This window comes from Grampus griseus (genome assembly GCF_964374135.1).
Source record: "Grampus griseus genome assembly, chromosome: 4".
Taxonomy (NCBI): domain Eukaryota; kingdom Metazoa; phylum Chordata; class Mammalia; order Artiodactyla; family Delphinidae; genus Grampus; species Grampus griseus.
Window position 1 is genome coordinate 58153832 of NC_138997.1, and position 20167 is coordinate 58173998.

General features: G+C 35.5%; 1 protein-coding gene across 1 annotated transcript in view; it reads left to right on the plus strand.

The window, feature by feature from the left end:
* Positions 1-15207: 15207 nt before the first annotated feature.
* The window catches only part of LOC309821623 (UDP-glucuronosyltransferase 2C1-like), a 36603-nt gene continuing 31643 nt past the window's right edge, over positions 15208-20167 (plus strand). Inside the window, exon 1 of the mRNA XM_082653109.1 lies at positions 15208-15973. Coding sequence (XP_082509235.1) covers positions 15253-15973 — 721 coding nt within the window. The 5' untranslated portion in view covers positions 15208-15252. The remainder of the gene's footprint in view (positions 15974-20167) is intronic.

Consider the following 20167-nt stretch of genomic DNA (forward strand, 5'->3'; position numbering starts at 1 on the left):
GTGTATAGATATTTGCATGATATAATGTAGTTGATATTCAGTTCCTCAAAAGGTCTTGCTGCTGTCAGATGTTATGCACTATATCCATCATGACTATATTAAACACAGCTCATATGTGAATAAATATAGGTCATTTGGCCAAATAATAATAATGAAAATAATAACAATAATATTAATAACCTAGATTCAAGACTTCACCTCACCATGTCCAGCAATCCAAAGTTATGTCATAAACCTTGTCAAGTCACAACCTGTTCTTTACAAAGTCTTCCTTGATATCACTAACCAGGTCCCAACACCTAACTATCTTCCTTTGACTTCCCTGTTCTGAAGCAGTAATAAAGTCCAGTCAAAGTACTCTACACCCTTCCTGTAATAAATCAAACGAACCTAGCTTTGGTGATTTTGTATTTAATGAGTTTCTTACTGTAGTGCATTAAAAATGACTTTGTTTGCTTTGTATCTCCTCCTATCAAGAGGTGGAAGCTACTTCTCCACCCTTTGAATATGGACTTGACTAGTGACGTGTTCTAAAACTCAATAGAAGCAGAAGTGACCTAGGCCTAGAACTTACATGCAAGGTGTTATAAAATTCTGCTCTCATCTCAAAAAAGTCCAAGCTTGTCTGTTGGAGAGGCCACAAGAAAGTGAAAATCAAAGCTTCCTACTAATCTGCCAAACTCCAGCCATGTGACTGATGCCTTCTTGTATCATTCTGCTCCAGCTAAGCTGATGGCTAACTCTGTACTGAAGAGTAAGCTCAGGGAAGCTCCAAAGATAACACTTCCCTGACCCCAGACCAAATTGCTGGTCCAGAGGGTCATGAGCAAATAATATGGTGCTGTTTTAACCCTAAGTTTAAGAATGGTTGGTTATTTTTGTGTATAGTGTAAGGGAGTGTTCTAATTTCATTCTTTTCCACGTAGCTGTCCAGTTTTCTCAGCACCACTTATTGAAGAGGCTGTCTTTTCTCCATTGCATATTCTTGCCTCCTTTATCAAAAATAAGTTGACCATGTGAATGTGAGTTTATCTCTGGGCTTTCTATCCTGTTCCATTGATCTAAATTAGAACCCTCCCTAACACCATACACAAAAATAAACTCAAAATGGATTAAAGACCTAAATGTAAGGCCAGACACTATAAAACTCTTGGAGGCAAACATAGGTCAAACCCTTTATGACATAAATCACAGCAATATCCTTTTTGGTCCACCTCCTAGAGAAGTGAAAATAAAAACAAAAATTAAAAAATGGGACCTAATGAAACTTAAAAGCTTTTGCACAGCAAAGGAAACCATAAACAAGACAAAAAGACAACCCTCAGAATGGAAGAAAATATTTGTGAACAAAGCAACTGACAAAGGATTAATCACCAAAATATGCAAGCAGCTCATGCAGCTCAATATCAAAAAAACAAAAACCCAATCCAAAAATGGGCAGAAGACCTAAATAAACATTTTTCCAAAGAAGATATACAGATTGCCAACAAACACATGAAAGGATGCTCAATATCACTAATCATTAGAGGAATGCAAATCAAAACTACGATGAGGTATCACCTCACACCAGTCAGAATGGCCATCAACAAAAAATCTATAAACAATAAATGCTGGAGGGGGTGTGGAGAAAAGGGAACGCTCTTGCACTGTTAGTGGGAATGTAAATTGATACAGGCACTATGGAGAACAGCATGGAGGTTCCTTAAAAAATAAAAATAGAACTACCATATGACCCAGAAATCTCACGACTGGGCATATTCCCTGAGAAAACCATAATTCAAAAAGAGTCACGTACCACAATAGCCAGGACATGGAAGCCACCTAAGTGTCCATCAACAGATGAATGGATAAAGAAGATGTGGCACATATAGACAATGGAATATTACTCAGCCATATAAAGAAATGAAATTGAGTTATTTGTAATGAGATGGATGGACCTAGAGTCTGTCATACAGAGTGAAGTAAGTCAAAAAGAGAAAAACAAATACCGTATGCTAATATATATATATAGAATCTAAACAAACAAACAAAAAATTATATATATATATATATATATATATACACACACATATATATGGTTCTGAAGAACCTAGAGACAGGACAGGAATAAAGACGCAGATGTAGAGAATGGACTTGAGGACATGAGGATGGGGAAGGGTAAGCTGGGACAAAGTGAGAGAGTGGCATGGACATATATACACTACCAAATGTAAAATAGATAGCTAGTGGGAAGCAGCCACATAGCACAGGGAGATCAGCTCGGTGTTTTGTGACCACCTAGAGGGGTGGAATAGGGAGGGTGGGAGGGAGATGCAAGGGGGAGGAGATATGGGAATATATGTATACGTATAGCTGATTCACTTTGTTATAAAGCAGAAACTAACACACCATTGTAAAACAATTATACTCCAATAAAGATGTTAAAAAAAATGGTTGGTTATACAGCAATATGTAACAATGATATTATGATTTATCAAAAACACAGTACATATGTAGCTCTTTAAATAAACAATCCCAAAGAATATTAATATAGTGGATCAATGTCAAATTGGAACAAAGTCCAGAGTGTCAAGGACTTCTAGGTTACTTGTACAAACTCTTTAATGGTTGATAAACTTTCATTGAGAAACTATCATATTTCCATCTCCTCACTACTCTTAACAAAATATATCTTTTTAATTTGAAATTTATATATTATACATATATATGTGTGTGTATGAATTCTAACAAACACAAAAAATAAGGTTTCTTTTCAAATACTTGAGGGAAAATGTAATGAGTAAAAAAGGGACTTTTCTAATACTCCACTGTACACAGATGATACCTGGACTGTGATAACTGTGAATATTTTACTACTTTTAGTCATGGTGAATTGGGACCATATACTTTTGGAAGAATAGTTACTAGTGGTTGTGATATATCAGGTACTGGATAAATATGAGAAAAACAGAAATTAAGAATAAATGAAGGTACATGTTTGTTTCTGCATTATATTTTCTGTGGCAAATATAATGACAGAATGAGGACTCTAAACCATCATATTAAGGCTAAGTGAGAAAGCCAGAGGAGCGTCCTTAGCAGCATATAAAGAAATTCCCATCTCTTGCAGAAGGAAAAAAAATCAGTGTCATTTTGAAATAAAATATTTCCAGTTCTACTTAAAGTCCCAACCTAGTTTTAAATTTTTCAAAGATCAAGATCCTAGTTGAGAAAGAGCAGAATGACAGAGAAATAGTTAATGTATGTGAAAATCTTGATTTCCTAGATTCCCCTGAGCCTACTCCTCTCTGTGAAGGGATAGCACTTCTCCATTGTTTGAGGATGATATACTGTCCTCTACCCTTCAGAACATCTTGTATCCCTGTCAGTATCTGCTCTTATCTCCCTTCTTGGTCACAGGCCAATAACTAGGGTTAATCATGTGTATAGAGCCAGGTATAAGATGGATCTACTAAGGGAGGAAACATAGTATAACTCAAAAGAACTGGAGGACTTATCCAATATTTACCTGCAGGAACTGAGAGATGATATGTGGAACTGTATGCTGAGGAAAGAATTAAGGAAAGTAGAATTTAAAGTTGTATAAGGAAGCATCTTTTTAAATTTTAGAGCACTCTCTCAGGACATAGGATTTAATACCTGAGTTTAGACTCCAGGAGAAACTTGGAAAAAGTGATGGCCTATAGGAAGTAAAAGTGATATGCTGAAAGTGCCATGAGAAACAGTGAAAGAAGGAATCCAAAGGCTTAGAGCAGTGGATATATTAAGATTTATATGCTTGTAAGTCTGGAAAATCTACCATATGATTGTTTACTGAAGTTATAAAATGTTCATTGTGGCCATACTGTGAGGGCCAGGCTGTTGGCAGTAACAAAACTGAGCTCAATAATGTTAATTGTAATCAAGTCCAAAAATAATACAGACTAGGTAATGGCACTCAGTCATCAGAAGTCAAGCAGTCACAATGATCACAGTGAACAGTGAGGTTAGAGTGGCAGCCAGGCAGCCTTAACCCATGAAAAGCTATCAGTATGGTGATAGAGATAAACAGATAGGCCACCAAAATGGGCATTGTCCTGTCTATACTACCAGAAGAGTTCAAGGATCAGTATCAGAAGGATGAGGACCATCGCTTCACTCAAATCATAATCACTTGCCAAGTTTTAGACCTGGAATTTTTAGACCTGATCCATTGACTAATGAAGAGACTGGGTCCTTTACAGGAAGAACGCTGTAGCATCACAGTAAGTGTACATGCTAATAATTTCCTCAATTCTTTCCCAAGAGAATGACAGCATCCTGGGGCAACTGATGATTTTTTCAGTCCCTCAAATATATAATTGGATAGAAATACTTTGTCAGTGGCACAAATCCAAACTGTATCCTTGAGATGCGGGATAAAAGTTGTAATAGTGGGAAAGGTTGGGTAGAAGCAGTCTGTATTAGAGTCTTAGGGCTGCTATAACAAATTACCACAAACTTGGTAGTTTATAACAACTGAAATTTATTCTTTCACAGTTCTGGAAGCCAGAAGATTGAAATCAAAGTGTGTCAAGGTCCATTTCCTTTTGAGATTTTTTGAAAAAATCCATTCCATGATTCTCCTAGATTCTGTTGGCTACTGACAATGCATGCTGCTCCTTGGCTGTGGTTTCTCTCCAATTGCTGTCTCTCTTCACATCACCTTTTCCTTTTGTGTCTATAAACCCCTTCCATCCTTCTTGTCATAAGAATATCTGTCACTGGATTTAGAGCCCATCCTAAAACCAGTATGAACTTATCTTTATATGCTTAACTTAATTACAGATATATTTCAGAGGTATTGTAGTTTGGGTTTCAGACCACCACAACAAAGCAAAAATCACAATAAAATCAGTCACAAGTTTTTTGGTTTCTCAGTGTATATAAAAGTTATGTTTACACTACAATGTAGTCTATTAAGTGTACAAAAATGTACCTTCCTTGATTAAAAAGTGCTTTATTGCTAATCTGAACGTTTAGTGGGTCATAATCTTTTTGCTGGTAGAGGTCTTGCCTTGTTAAAGACTGTTAACAGATCAGAGTGGTGGCTGCTTAAGACTAGGTGACAATTTCTTTAAATAAGAAAACACTGAAGTCTGCACATCAACTGACTCTTCCTTTCATGAATAATTTCTCTGTAACATGCTATGTTGTTCCATAGAAGTTTACTCTCAGTAGAACTTCATTGAAAATTGGAGTCTATATGCTCAAACCCTGCTGCCACTTTATCAACTAAGTTTATGTAATATTTTAAATCGTTTATTTTCATTTCAACAATTTTCACAGCATCTGCACCAGCTGTACTTTCCATTTCAAGAAATCACTTTCTTTGCTCATCCATAAGAAGCAACTTCTCACCTGTTAGTTCTATCAGGAGATTGCTGCAGTGAATTCAGACCTTCAGGGTCCACATCTAATTCAAGTTCTCCTGCTATTTCCACCACATCTGCAGTTACTTCCTCCACTGAAATCTTGAACCCCTCAAAATCATCCATGAGAGCTAAAATCAACTTCTTTCAAATCCCTGTTAATGTTGAGATTTTTACTTCTTCCCATGAATCACAAATGTTCTTAATGGTGTCTAGAATGGTGAATCCTTTCCAGAAAATTTTCAGCAGACTTTGCCCAGCTCCATCAGAGGGATCACTATCTGAGGCAGCCATAGCCTTACAAAATGTATTCCTTAAATAATAAGAGTTGTATGTTGCAATTACTCTTTGATCTCTGGGATGAAGAATGGTTGTTGTGTTAGCAGGCATGAAAACTACAGTAATCTCATTACACATCTCCATCAGAGCTCTTGGGTAACCAGGTGCTTTGTCAATGAGCAGTATGTTTGAAAGGAACCTTTTCTTTCTGAGCAGAGGACTCAACACTGGGCTGAAAATATTCAGTAATCCATGTTGTAAAGAGGAGATGTGCTGTCATCTGGGTTTTGTTGTTCCATTTATAAAGCACAGGCAGAGTATATTTAGCATGATTCTTAAGGGCCCTAGGACTTTTGGAATGGTAAAAGAGCACTGGCTTCAACTTCAAGTCACTAGCTGCTTTGGCCCCTAACAAGAGAGTCAGCTTGTCCTCTGAAACTTTAAAGTCAGGCATTGACTTCTCTTCTCTAACTATGAAAGTCCTAAATTGCATCATCTTCCAATATAAGGATCTTTTGTCAACATTGGAAGTCTGTTGTTTAGGGTAGCCACTTTTTTTTGTTTTGTTTTGTTTTGCTTTTTTTTTTTTTTTTTTTGGCAGTACACAGGCCTCTCACTGTTGTGGCCTCTCCCGTTGTGGAGCACAGGCTCCGGACGCGCAGGCTCAGTGGCCATGGCTCACGGGCCCAGCCGCTCTGCGGCATGTGGGATCTTCCCGGACAGGGGCACGAACCCGTGTCCCCTGCATCGGCAGGCAGACTCTCAACCACTGCACCACCAGGGAAGCCCTAGGGTAGCCACTTTTATGAATGATCTTAGCTAGATCTTCTGGATAACTTGCTGTAGCTTCTACATCAGCACTTGCTGCTTCACCTTGTACTTTTATGTTATGAAGTTGGCTTCTTTCCTTCAACTAAATGATTCAAACTCTGCTAGTTCCAATGTTTCTTCTGCAGCTTCCTCACCACTCTCAGCCTTCTCAGAACTGAAGAGAGTTAAGTCTTTGCTCTGGATTAGGCTTTGGCTTAAGAGAATGTTGTGGCTGATTTGATCTCCTATCTAGACCACAGACATTTTCTCCACATCAGTAATAAGACTATTTCACTTTCTTATCATTTGTGTGCTTGCTGGAGTAGCACTTTTCATTTCCTTCTAGAAATTTTCATTTGCAAAAATATTCCTTGATTTTGTGCAAGAGGCCTAGCTTTTGGCCTACCTTAGCTTTCCACCTGCCTTCATAACTAAGCTTTATTATTTCTAGCTTTTGATTTAAAATGAAGTACATTCAACTCTTCCTTTTACTAGATACTTAGAGGCCATTGCAGTGTTATTAATGGCCTAATATCAATATTGTTGTGCCTGAGGGAAGGGGGAGATCTGAGGAGTGGGAGAGAGACAGGGGAATAGCCAATTGATGGAGAAGTTAGAACACGTATATTTATTGATTAAGTTCATCATCTTATATGAGTGAGGTGTTCTGGTGCAACCTCACAACTTAAAATAGTAACAACAAAGATCACTGATCACAGATCACCATCGAAAATATAATAATAATGAAAAAATTTGAAATTTTTCAAGATCACCCAAATGTAACAAAAACATATGAAGTGAACAAAGGCTATTGGTAAATGGCACGGATTGACTTAATTCACTCAGTGTTACCACAAACTTTCACTTTGTCAAAAGCCAACATGTGTGATGCACCATATAGCAAAACACAACAAAACAAGGTATGAGTGTACATTTCAAGGACCCTTTCTCTATATAAGATCAGTTTCATAGTTACAACATGGACGTATTTTGGGATATCCACTATAGCCTTGAAACATCTTCCTCTCACCACCACCCTGATCCAAACCAAAGCACAAACACAAGATAAGATCACATTTCTATGGATGGTACAAATTAACGATCTTAAAAAGTTAAAGAATGCAGGATGATTAGCTCCATCATATCTGGGCCTTGCAAAACCAAAAGATCCTGGAAAATGGTACTGGCCTCCTGCAAACTCATCCAAGAATTCACTCTACTCTCAGCCTCTCTTTAAGATGGGATATCTCTGCTAGAGCCTATTAACGCATCTTCAGGTACATAGTAGGAGGTCATTTCTTTGGTAATTGTGTTCTCTGCCATCTCTATCTGAGAAGATCAGACAGAGGGCTCATTCACTTGGAACAGAAACAGCAAACATTTACAATTTTTACTGAGGACTATATAAAATAAACTTTTTTCTCTTCACTCATAATATAGGCCAATGAGATGAATTATCTGGATATCCTTCAGAAAATTGTATGAACTGACTATGTTGATATAACATTGAGCTAATCACACAGGATGAACAAGAAGTGACTATTATGTTGGACACCTGTGTAAGTCACATGCACCTTAGAAAGTGGGAGATAAACCCTATGAATATTCAAGTGTGATCTGCCACATCAGTGACATTAATTGGAATCCAGTGATCAGGGGTATTTGAGGACATGATTTCCAAAAGAGAATAGATTTTTGTATTTGCCTTTCTTTCTACAAAGAGAAAAAAACAGTAGTTATTTGTAGGCCTTTCCAGGAATTGGGGAAAGCATATGTATTCCATCCTCTGACTCATATGCCAGGTAACACAAAACACTACCAGTTTTGAGTGGGCCCATAGCAGAACAGAACTCTGCAGTTGGTGTAGCCTGTGGTGGGCTATAATATTAGGTAGACCTTATAGTATTAAATACATCAATAGTGAGAAAAGACACTGTATGGAATCTCTGCCAAGGTTAATGGCAGAATCACAACACAGCATTACAAAGTCATCTAGACTGAAGAATTACATGTGTTTGGAAAAACAACCCCTGGCATGCTATGGGACCCTGTTAGAGATGGAACATTCAACCATAGGACAGAATATTATTTCCTACCAGAGATTATCCATCATAGAATAGGGAATAAGCAATAAAGTAGGCAAAATTACCCAGCCAGGTCACATCAGACAGCCTTTATTATCATCCACCCCAGTGCCTGTCCCTAGAACAAATTAACAAAGTGGTGACAGTGAGTGGAGCTATGCATGGGCTCCAACATATGGGCTCCTGTTTACCAAGGCTTATGTAACTACTCCCTAACTGAGTATCAAGATGATCACATCTGCTAGGAATCTAATTAAACACTGAGTTCCTGATAAGGCACTGTTGTATGAGTAGACCAACTGGATACTGGGGGCCAATTTCCTAACTTGGATCTCTTCCACACTGGCTATTTACCCTGACAGGAATAGTCACATATACTAGGAATTATTTTATCTTATTAACTGCATGATTAATAAGTTAATAAGATATTTTATCTTATTAACTGCAAAAAGGTCACATTCCATTAACCAGGAATTTTAGCAATTTTAACAGTTCATAACACTGAAAGATATAAAAATGGTAAAAAAATCAAGATATTTTAAGGCCATGGGTGAAAATTGACTTCAGCGTGTGAACACAAAGTCTTATGAGTAGCTTACTTATTTGGTAGAAAACAGTATGGGATATTTTGAATTTCCAAATTATGCTGTTCCTATTCTAGATGTCAATTCGCCTCAAATTCTAATTTCTTTTTCTTCAATCATTGATACCCCCAGTTTCTGCTGTTGATTCTGTTTGGGGCAATGTAATCTCAAAAGTGGCTACAGTCAGAAAGCTATAGTGATCTTAGGGTTCACATCATTAGCTTCCCTTCTCTTAGTTGTCATGTTTCTGTGATGCCTGATATTCATAACTGAAAATAGTGTTACGTATAATTTGTCCAGTTTTCTATTTGCTCATGGCAGAGGGTTAGTCTGGTCCCTGTTAACCCTATCATGGCCAGAAATGGAGTCAATACCTTAAATGACTTAATTACTAAGCAGTTTAACCAACTTGGAATAGTCTTTGAGTAGACAAATGGGAGCAGAAACTGAGGAAGATTTCTAACAAAAAGGGAATTTTTGTAATGTAGAAATTCAGTGACTTGCTGAACTCATATGCAAGAGAAAGCACACCCTTTTGTTTTTCCAAACTTACTAAGATTAGGAGAACAAAGTAAACACCTTTTATTCCTGCTAAAGTACATCCAGGCCAGTAAACACCTAATAATATTGAGAGAGTAATGTTGATAATGGATAAATTTGTTGGCTCTGGGTCAAAGTTCTTTAACTCTTCTGTAGTTCATGACAAATATAATTCTGAAAAAGCGTTGATGCAGAGAAATTTTTAGTGACATCTAAGCATTATTTAAAATTTTATTTTTTCCAGTTTATCGAGATAAAATTGACACAACGTATAATTTTGAGGTGATTTGAAATGCTTATATATTACAAATATATACTGGTATTAATTAACACCTCTATGACATCACATAATTATCATTCTTTTCTTTTGTGGTAAGAAAACTGAAAATCTATTCACTTAACAACTTTCAAGCATAATACAATACTATTAACAATAACCATTCTGTACATTGAATGCCCAGAACTTATTCATCCTATAACTGGAAGTTCGTGCCCTTTGACCATCTTCTCCCCCTTTACCTTAACCCTCAGCCCCTGGAAACCATCATTCTATTCTCCGTTTCTATAAGTTTAGCATTTTTAGATTCCATATATAAGTGATATCATACAGTATTTGTCTTTCTCTATCGGACTTATTTAACTTAACATAATGACCTCAAGGTCCGTCCATGTTGTGGCAAAAAGAAAGACTTCCTTCTCTCTCACAGCTAAAGAATTTTTGATTGTATGCAATGTATCACATCAACTTTATCCACTGATGGACTCAGGTTGTTTCCATATTTTGGCTGTAGTTAATAATGCTGAAATAAACATGAAAGTGCAGATATCTCTCCAAGATTCTGTCTCCATTCCCATTGGATATATACCCAGAAGCAGAATTGCTTAATCATGTGGTAGCTTTATTTTTCTTTTGAGAAACCTACATAGTGTTTTCCATAGTAGCCATATTAATTTACATTTCCCAAAACAGTATACTAGAGTTCTCTTTTCTCCACATCCTAACCAACACTTTTTTTTTTTCTTTTTTTTTTGCGGTACGCGGGCCTCTCACCGTTGCAGCCTCTCCCGCTGTGGAGCACAGGCTCCGGACGCGCAGGCTCAGTGGCCATGGCTCACGGGCCCAGCCACTCTGCGGCATGCGGGATCCTCCCGGACCAGGGCACAAACCCGCGTCCCCTGCATCGGCAGGCGGACCCCCCAACCACTGCGCCACCAGGGAAGCCCCCTAACCAACACTTTTTATACTTTGTGTTTTGATGATAACCATTCTAACAGGAGTGAGGTGACATATCACTGTGGCTTTGATTTGCATTTCTGTGATCTTTAAAAATGTTGAGCACATTTCAATGTAGTTGTTGGTCATATATATGTATTCTTTGGAAAAATTATTCAATGTGTCTGCCCATTTTTAAATTAGATTTTTTTTTTTTACTGTTAAATGTATGAGTTTTTTTCTTAATTAATTTTTAGTGGAATATAGTTGATTTACAATGTTGTGTTAGTTGCTGTACAGCAAAGCAAATTGGGAGATTGGGTTTGACATATGAATTCTTTTTATATTTTGGATATTAATATCTTATCAGATATATGATTTGCTAATATCTTCTCCCATTCTGTCTGTTACCTTCTCTTTTGTTGATTTTTCCTTTTTCTGTGCAGAACTTATTAGTTTGATAAGGTCCCACTTGTTTATTTTTGCTCTTGTTGCTGTGCTTTTGGTGTCAATCCAAAAAATCATTGCCAAGACCAATGTCAAGGGGCATTTCTCCTGTCTGTTTCTCTAGGAATGTTTTCAGTTTTTGTTATCATATTTAATTCTTTATCCATTTCATGCTAATTTTGTGAGTGGTGTTGTATAGGGGTTCAGTTTCATTCTTCTACCTATGGAGATCTGGTTTTCCTACCCCATTTATTGAAGAGATTATCCATTCCCCATTTAGAGTTATTGGATTTTGTGTCAAATATTAGTTGACCTTACTTATGACAGCTTTTTTTTGAACTCTCTATTCTGTTCCATTGGTCTATGTGCATATTTTATGCCAGTGCCATACCGTTTTGATTATTATTCCTTTGTAATATAATTTGAATCAGGAAGTGTGATGCCTCCAGCTCTGTCCTTCTTTCTTGAGATTGCTTTGGCAATTCAGGGTGTTTTGTGGCTCCATACAAATATTAGGATTGTTTTTTCCTATTTTTGTGAAGATGCGTTGGAATTTTTATATGAACTGCATTAAATAGAGAACGCTTTGGTTATTATGGACATTTTAACAATATTCTACTCATCCATGACTTTGTATATCATTATAATTTTTTGTGTCTTCTTCTATTAATTTCAAAAATGTCATAGTTTCCTGTGTACAGAACTTTCCTTTCACCTCCTAGGTAAATTTATTCCTAAGTATTTTATTATTTGTTATGCCATTTTGAATGGGATTATTTTCTTTGTCCCTTTTTTAGGTGTTTTGTTAATAGTGTATAGAAACACAACTTATTTCTTTTATGTTTATTTTTATCCTGAAAATATACTGAATCCACTGATTATTTCTAACAGTTTTTTTGGTGGAGTCTTTAGAATTTCCTATATATAAGATCATGTCATCTGCAAAGAAACACAATTTTACTTTTTCCTTTCAAATTTGGATGTCATTTATTTTATTTATTTATCTATTTATTTATTTTTGGCTGATTGCTCTGGCCATGACTTCTCATACTCTGTTGAATAGAACATATTTGTTGTTCCTGGTGAAACTTCAGAGGGAAAGTTTTCAATGTTTTATTATTTGCTATTATGTTATCTGTGGGTTTGTCATGGATTGCCTTTATTATGTTGTCATGTTCTTTTTATACCGAGTTTAAGTGTTTTTATCATGAAAAGATGTTGTTTTTCCAAACTTTTTGCATCTATTGAGATGATCACATAATTTTTATTTTTCATTCTCTTAATGTTGTGTATCACATTATTGATTTACTTATGTTGACCCATCCTTGAATCCCAGGGATAAATCCCATTTGATCATGGTGTATGGTCCCTTTTTTTGCACTGTTTAATTTGGTTTGTTAATGTCCTATTGAAAAATTTTACGTCTATATTCATCAAAGATATTGGTCTGTAATTTTTTACTCAGATTTTGTTTTTCTGGGAAATTATTTATCTCTATTTTTGAAGGACATCATTTTCAGGTAAAATATTTTGGGTCACAGATTTTGTCTTTCAGAACTTTGAATATACGAACCAACTCTGTCCTGGACTGTGAAGTTTCTACTGAGAAATCCAATAATATTCCAATGGGTATTTCTTTGTCTGATATGAGGTGTTTTTTAGACTTTCTCAGAACATTTCTATGGATACGTCTGTTCCACATTGCTCCTTCCCTCTTGTGGGGGATTTCTTTCAATTGTATGTCTCCTATTGATCCCACAATGCAAGCCACATGTTGAGAATCTTCCATTTATTTTCCCTAGTACTGAGTCCTGAAATGTTAGTTTGTGAGTATTCTTCCAATCCAGCAGACATGGGTCTGATTTCTGCACTTGCTAATTCCTGCTGTCCATGGCAGTGCACAGAAGGATACATTTCTGTGGGTCAGGGAGGAGGAGCAGAGTGGTGTGGGTGAGGTACACGAAGCACTGGAGAAACCTGTGGTCACTCAGAGGGGTCTGCAGATGAGGTGCCCAAGGAGATGGTGGGAATCCTGATGGAGTCCACAAATGGTTTAGCAGGAAGAATCACAAAGTGGTTAGTAGCAGTGCTTTGATGAGTTTAAGGCCTGGCAATGATCCCAGCCTTTCGTAGCCCCTACGCTTTTCAGATCACCTCAGTAATCTCGGTAAGGTGAGGAAAAAGTGTACATTCCTTATTGCTGGGGAAACCAGGCACTCACTCATACAACTTCACTTTCCCCTGTGGGAGACATTACATTTCACATGTATCTTTCCTGGCACTAAGCCACAATAATGTGGAAAGGAATGACACAGAAAAATGAAACTATTCTTCTTACCCTCTTCAATGCACACATTTTTGGAATTATTTGCTTCAGTAGTGGAACAAAACTTCTTCACTAGACTTTCTGATTCCCAGAAAGTTATGCTCACCCCTGGGGGAAGGCCAAAATCACTGTTCTCTGTGGGGATGACAGTAGAGATATCCTATTCTGCAGTCTTGCTGATGTCACTACAGAAAAGAAATTCTTACCATGAAAACCTCAAAGGAAGCTGATATCAATGGAGGTGGAACAACATAAGATTAGAAAACAAGTCAGGATCTTGTGGGTCATTTCAGAGAGTATAGGTTTTAATGTATAGATGAGAGAAAGTTATTAAAGCATTTTACTCAAGTATGATAATTTCTGAAACAGATTTTTTTTTGAAAATCAGAGAAGTTTCTCTATGGAGAGTGAGTGGCAGGTATGCAGAAGTTGAAGCAGTGATATCAGAAGGGTATTGCAGTAAGTCAAAGTTAGATATAAAAATGACTAGAGTCAGATAGATGCAGTGAAGACTACAAATGAAAATAGGTTGATTTATAATTTGTGAGTAGAATGTATAGAAATAGTAAGCAATTGAATAATTACACAATTATATTTTTATTAAGGACCAGTTATTCTCATGATAATGTTATTATCATCATATATTCTTATTGATTAATTGCTTGAGGAAAATCAACTTTTTAAGCAAAAGGATTATAGATGAAGTTATTGTCCTAAATATCATTGAATACATTTCTACATGGTATAGTGTCTTCCAGTGGTGAAGATCCAAGCAAAAAATGGAATTTTACATTATAAAAAGTATCTTAGAACAGGAAGGCAAGGAAAATAGAATTGGATGTGCTGGAAGGAAGGATAAGATTATCTAGTTATGTTCTTCATGACTTCTGCATTCTAAGATATCTCTTCTCGATATAACATTAATCTGATGAGAACCAGAACTTGAACTCCTATCTTCAATAACAGTAAAAAGATATCTTTTTCTTCTTCTCTTAAAGATAGATGTGATTTAGCAGGAAAGGCACTGAATTTAGCTTCAGAACATTTGGATCTAAATCTCCCTGCCTTAACATTTCAAAGTGTGCATATTCTCTCCTTCTGGCAGTAAGTGATGGCCTCATTCTTATCTGCAATATTTGGCAGAATTATCAGTATGAGAAACACTACAGAGACCATTCTGTTCAAAAGAACATTCAAATAAAACCAGAGAAAAAGATCCAAACAATCTAGTCTTATTTGAATATGCATCAGATGATGATGGATTTTCTTAATATTATTTAGAAATTATTATGGATTTGTGTTTAACTTCACACACCCTTTTTTTGATATCCTCTAAAAGAAGTTTGGTAACTCTCATTCTGAGGTTTGTTTTTTCCTAACTTATTTTATTGACTTTATTGACATTTTTTTTTTCCATCAAGGCACTTGCATTTCATTTTACTCCTCAATACAAAGTACACAACTCAAAGTTCAGCCCAACCTACTATAAATTGATTGGGAGGGTCAAGTACAAATCTTTGGATTGTGAGTTTCATGCACTTGGTTTAAGCCCAGATTTAGTTTGAGCAAACTTAATATCATGAAGACTGTGAAAGGCTTCTGTGTCCTTTTCATGCTGCATCTATGGTTCTTTGACTTTGGAAGGACTGGGAAGGTACTTGTATGGCCCATGGATTTTAGTCATTGGATTAATCTAAAAGTTATTCTGGAAGAACTCCACCTTCATGGACATGAGATAACCATCCTGGTACCTTCAACAAGTTCTCTGCTTGATCATACCAAGATTCCCTTTAATGTGGAGATACTTCAACTTTCAATAAGTAAAGAAAGTTTCATGGAAGAATTCAGTGCTGATCTCTATACACTTTCTTTTGAACTGCCGAAACTTTCATGGTGGGACAGGCAAGTGAAAATGACAAAAGTTATAAAAAATTTTTTAGCATCAGCTAAAAGAGTATGTGACAGTGCTGTCACAAACAAGGATTTACTCAGCAGGCTACAGGCAGCTAAATTTGATATCTGTATTGCTGACCCTTTAAGCTTTTGTGGGGAATTGGTGGCTGAACTCCTCAATATTCCGTTTATATACTCTTTTCGGTTTTCCTATGGGAATGTCATTGAGAGATTGTGTGCCAGGCTTCCTATGCCTTCTTCATATGTTCCTGGCATCACATCAAGACTGACAGACAACATGACTTTTATACAGAGGCTGGAGAACTGGTTATTGTATACAATGAGTGATATGATGTCTTCATACTATGCATTTGCAGAATGGGATGAGTATTACAGCAAGATTTTAGGTAAGAGAAATTTGCATGTAATAATGATTCATATTTCATATGTAAAATGTGAATATTTATCTGACTGTAGGAAAACTTACAAAAGACTTTTTTTTTTTAAGTGAGGACCCAAGCTCCTGTTGCTTAACTGTTTTGAGTGAAAACAATAAAAACAGCTCTTTTTCTTTCTTTTTTTAAATTTTTCTTTTTCTTTTTTTTTTTTAGATCATTGAGTACCGCAAACATATCAGAGAAGGAATATTCTCTATATTTGTCCATAAATTCTATTTGATGCTACTAATTTTTTTTCCAGAGTATCTGGAAAAGCCAAATCTGATGTGTGCTTAAGTTCCATAACCTTAGACTACTTCTCTCTTGTTTACTTCTCCTTTTATACACTTGTTTTCTTTCTGATTAACCTGCTGTCTCTCAGGCTTTCTGTTTGCATCCTATCAAGGCTTGATTGACTGATTCCTGGGGTTGGAAAGTGGTAAGCATGAAACTGGAAAATAAATAAATATATCTTGATTTCATTTGCTCTTGTCTTCAAAAGGAGAAACAAGGAAGATTTTTCTCTAAAGGACCATGTTTCTAGACTTTTAAACTTATCCCATTGTTATCTTGTTATTGTTCTATTCATAATTGCATTAGAGGTCAACTAGAGAGCTTTGACCCTGAGCACAAAGCTTTTCTCAATTTAAGCAAGTCTGTAACCACTTTAATTTTCCTTTTGCATAATTGATTTTTTTATTAAAGAAACTTTTATTTAATTGTGTTAAGGATGATTTTGCATAGTATATTAGTTATCTTAGAGGAAGCAGTATCTTATTTATATTATTTAGATTTTTTGAGATATAATTAATATATAACATTGTATTAGTTTCAGGTGTGGATGAAAAAGTTAATCAATAGTCAATCTAAGAAATGGACAACTTTATTTGAGCCAATGTGGGGATTATAACCCAGGAGACAGTCTTTCAGAAAGCTCTGAGGAATGTTTCACCCATTAGAAGTCAAAGCACAGTTATATGTTTTTGAGACAAAGGTTTTTACATCAAAGGGTTATACATCAGAGTAATGTATTGACAGTTTACATAGGCCAACAAAGCGAGTAATGAGTTACTGTGACCCTTTAGGGGATTAAGGAAGGAATGTTATATCCTAAGGAGTTACCTTGTTGGCACCAGGAGGAAACTGACTTTTTTGTTTGTTTCATTTTTGTTTTGTTTGTGAGCAGACATTCCCGTGTCTTCTAAGGAGATCTTGTTAATGTACAATGCAGATGCAAAATGGACACTAAAGGGGAGCAGGGTAGTAGCTCAAATGGCAGAGAAAATTTTACTTTAAATTTTTCTTGTCCTGCCTTAAAATCATTTTGTTTCATCACAGGTGGACAACATAATGATTTTATATTTGTACATATAGTGAAATGATCACCACTATAACTCTAGTTAACATTCATCACCACACATAGTTAAAAGTCTTTTTTATCTTGAGATGAAAACTTTAGATCTATTCTCTTAGCACATTTCAAATATTCAATACAGTATTATTAGCTATAGTCACCATACTATACATTACATCCCCAGAACTGAAAGTTTATAACTTTCATCCACCTTTATCTATCTATAGTGCCCACCCTCCAACCGTAGGATCTTGCAACAACAAATCTATTCTCTGAAACGTTTTTTTCTTTTTTTTTCTTTGAAGTTCCACATCTAAATGATATCAAACAGTATTTGTCTTTCTCAGTCTGACTTACTTCATTTACCACAATTTCAAGTTCCATTCTTGTTTATGCAAATGGAAGGTTGTCCCTTTTTTTCATGACTTAATATTACTCCATTGTTTATATAACCATGCTTTCTTTATCCATCACCCATTGGAAAACAGATTGTTTCCATATTATGGCTATTGTAAATAATGATGCAATGGACATGAGAGTACAGTAGGAATTTTATTTTGAGTTTTTTGAGGAACATCCATACTATTTTCCAAAGTACCTGCACCAATTTACATTCCCACCAACAGTGCACAAGTGCTCCCTTTTCTCCACATCCTCACCAGTATTTGTTAACTCTTGTCTTTTCGATGATAGCTATCCTAATAGGTGTGAGGTGATTCCTCATTGTGATTTTGATTTGCCTTTCTCTGATGATTAGTGATGCTGAGCACCTTTTTATGTATTTGTTGGCTATTTGAATATCTTCTTTGGAAAGATGTCTACTCAGGTCCTTTGCTCATTTTTTTAAATGAATTATTTGCATTTTTGTTTGTTTGTTTTTTTGCTGTCAAATTCTATGAGTTCCTTAGACATTTTGGGTGGTAATGACAAATCAGATACATGGTTTGCAAATATTTTCTCTCATTTCATAGGTTGCTTTTTCATTTTGTTGATCATTTCTTTTGCTCTTCAGAAGCTTTTTAATTTGAAGTAGTCTTCACTTTTTTATTTTTAATTTTATTGCTTATGCTTTTGGTGTCATATTTTAAAAATTATTGCTAAGACCCATGTCAAGGAGCTTTTCTCCCATGTTTCCTTCTAGGAATTTTATGGTTTTTCAGGTCTTATATTTATGTTTTTAATCCTTTGCAAGTTAATTTTTGTAGCAGAGTAAAATGGGGGTCTAGTTTCATTCTTTTGCATGTGAATATCCAATTTTTTCAGCGAAAATTATTTAAAAGACTGTCTTCCTCCACTATTTCTGGCTGCCTTGTGAAATATTAGTTGACCTTATATGCATGGGCTTATTTCTGGGCTGATCAATGGGTTTGTTTTCATGCCAGTACCATATTGTTTTGATTAGTACAGCTTTAAAATATTGCTTGAAATCAGAAAGTGTGATGCCTCCAGGTTTGTTCTTCTTTATCACAAATGCTTTGGCTATTTGGAGTCTTTTGCACTTCCATATGAATTTTAAAAGTGTTTTCTTTGGTACGTATTTTAACAGAAGTATCTCTAATACCCTATCATTACTAAAAATTAATTTTATTCCTAAAGAATTAAAATTTACCCTTTTGGTTGTGATCTATTATTTTATGTAACCACTTCCATTTTTCTTTTTTGGATATCTGTTAAAAATTTCCTCTGAGAAATTATTTCTTCAACAACTCACAAACAATATGAGTGCTTCTAATGAAGTATGCTGCCCAGGAATATGCCATATATTCAAAAAAGGCATATGACTTAATCAAGGTCGACATGTTGCGCTGAGGATTTTTCTGGGCACTCTGTGACAGAAACAGGTGCTTATATCTCTAGACTTGACCCTAAAACAAAAATAAATGTGGACAGAAACTGCTGTACCCATCACTTACCCAAAGTCACAGTCCAAGCTGCAAAAGGCAAAACCGAAAAAAGATAACTTAAAATCTCATCCTAGTGACATTTTCTGAGCCATGGATCAAGCAGTGACTGATCTATAGGTGTATTGAAGTTATTTGTTTACCTCTGGTTCCAGCAATTTTGTACTCAGTTTTGGAAGCTCTTTTATAGTGAGACATAAGTTATAGGACACAACTCTGTCTCTGATTCCTTGCTAGCTCTTGGCACCTTAGAACATTCTTTTGGGGAATATATCAATAATCTGAGAAAGAATAATAAAGTCTTGGTAAATAGAAGAAACAAATTTCTTTTACTCTCATAAATTTTAAAATGCTATTAGATATAGATTATCATTCAGTATCAATTTAGTATCTCCATTATAAAATGTATTCCAAGTATATTTTTCAAATTTCAAAACTGTAACTCATAACTTATACAATTATAAATTGAATCATGTCATAGATATGTTCAAATAATTGAGGAGAAAACAAGTAAGAAGGTATCTAGTTCAAACCATATTTTGAGGAAATATTAATATAACATTTTGGGAGACAAAGGAATGTTAGGATAATACTATTGGGTTAGACACAAAAATGGTCAATGTCTAATAGGGCAATAAAATCATAATTTAGGGGATGATATTTTCTACCAGACAGAAATATACACACCAACTTTTTAACTTCACAGTGTCTGAACAAAAAAGTCCAAAATAAATCAATAATAACAAAATAAAATGTAGGCACACTTTCCTGAAGATGTAAATAATCCTTTAATCATTCAACAAATGCCCCAGCATTATATCAAATGTGGCATTGCTTTTGGAAATTTGGAAAAGTTTTTCCAAATTTGACATATTTTCTCACAATCTCCTTATTCAGATCAATTATTTT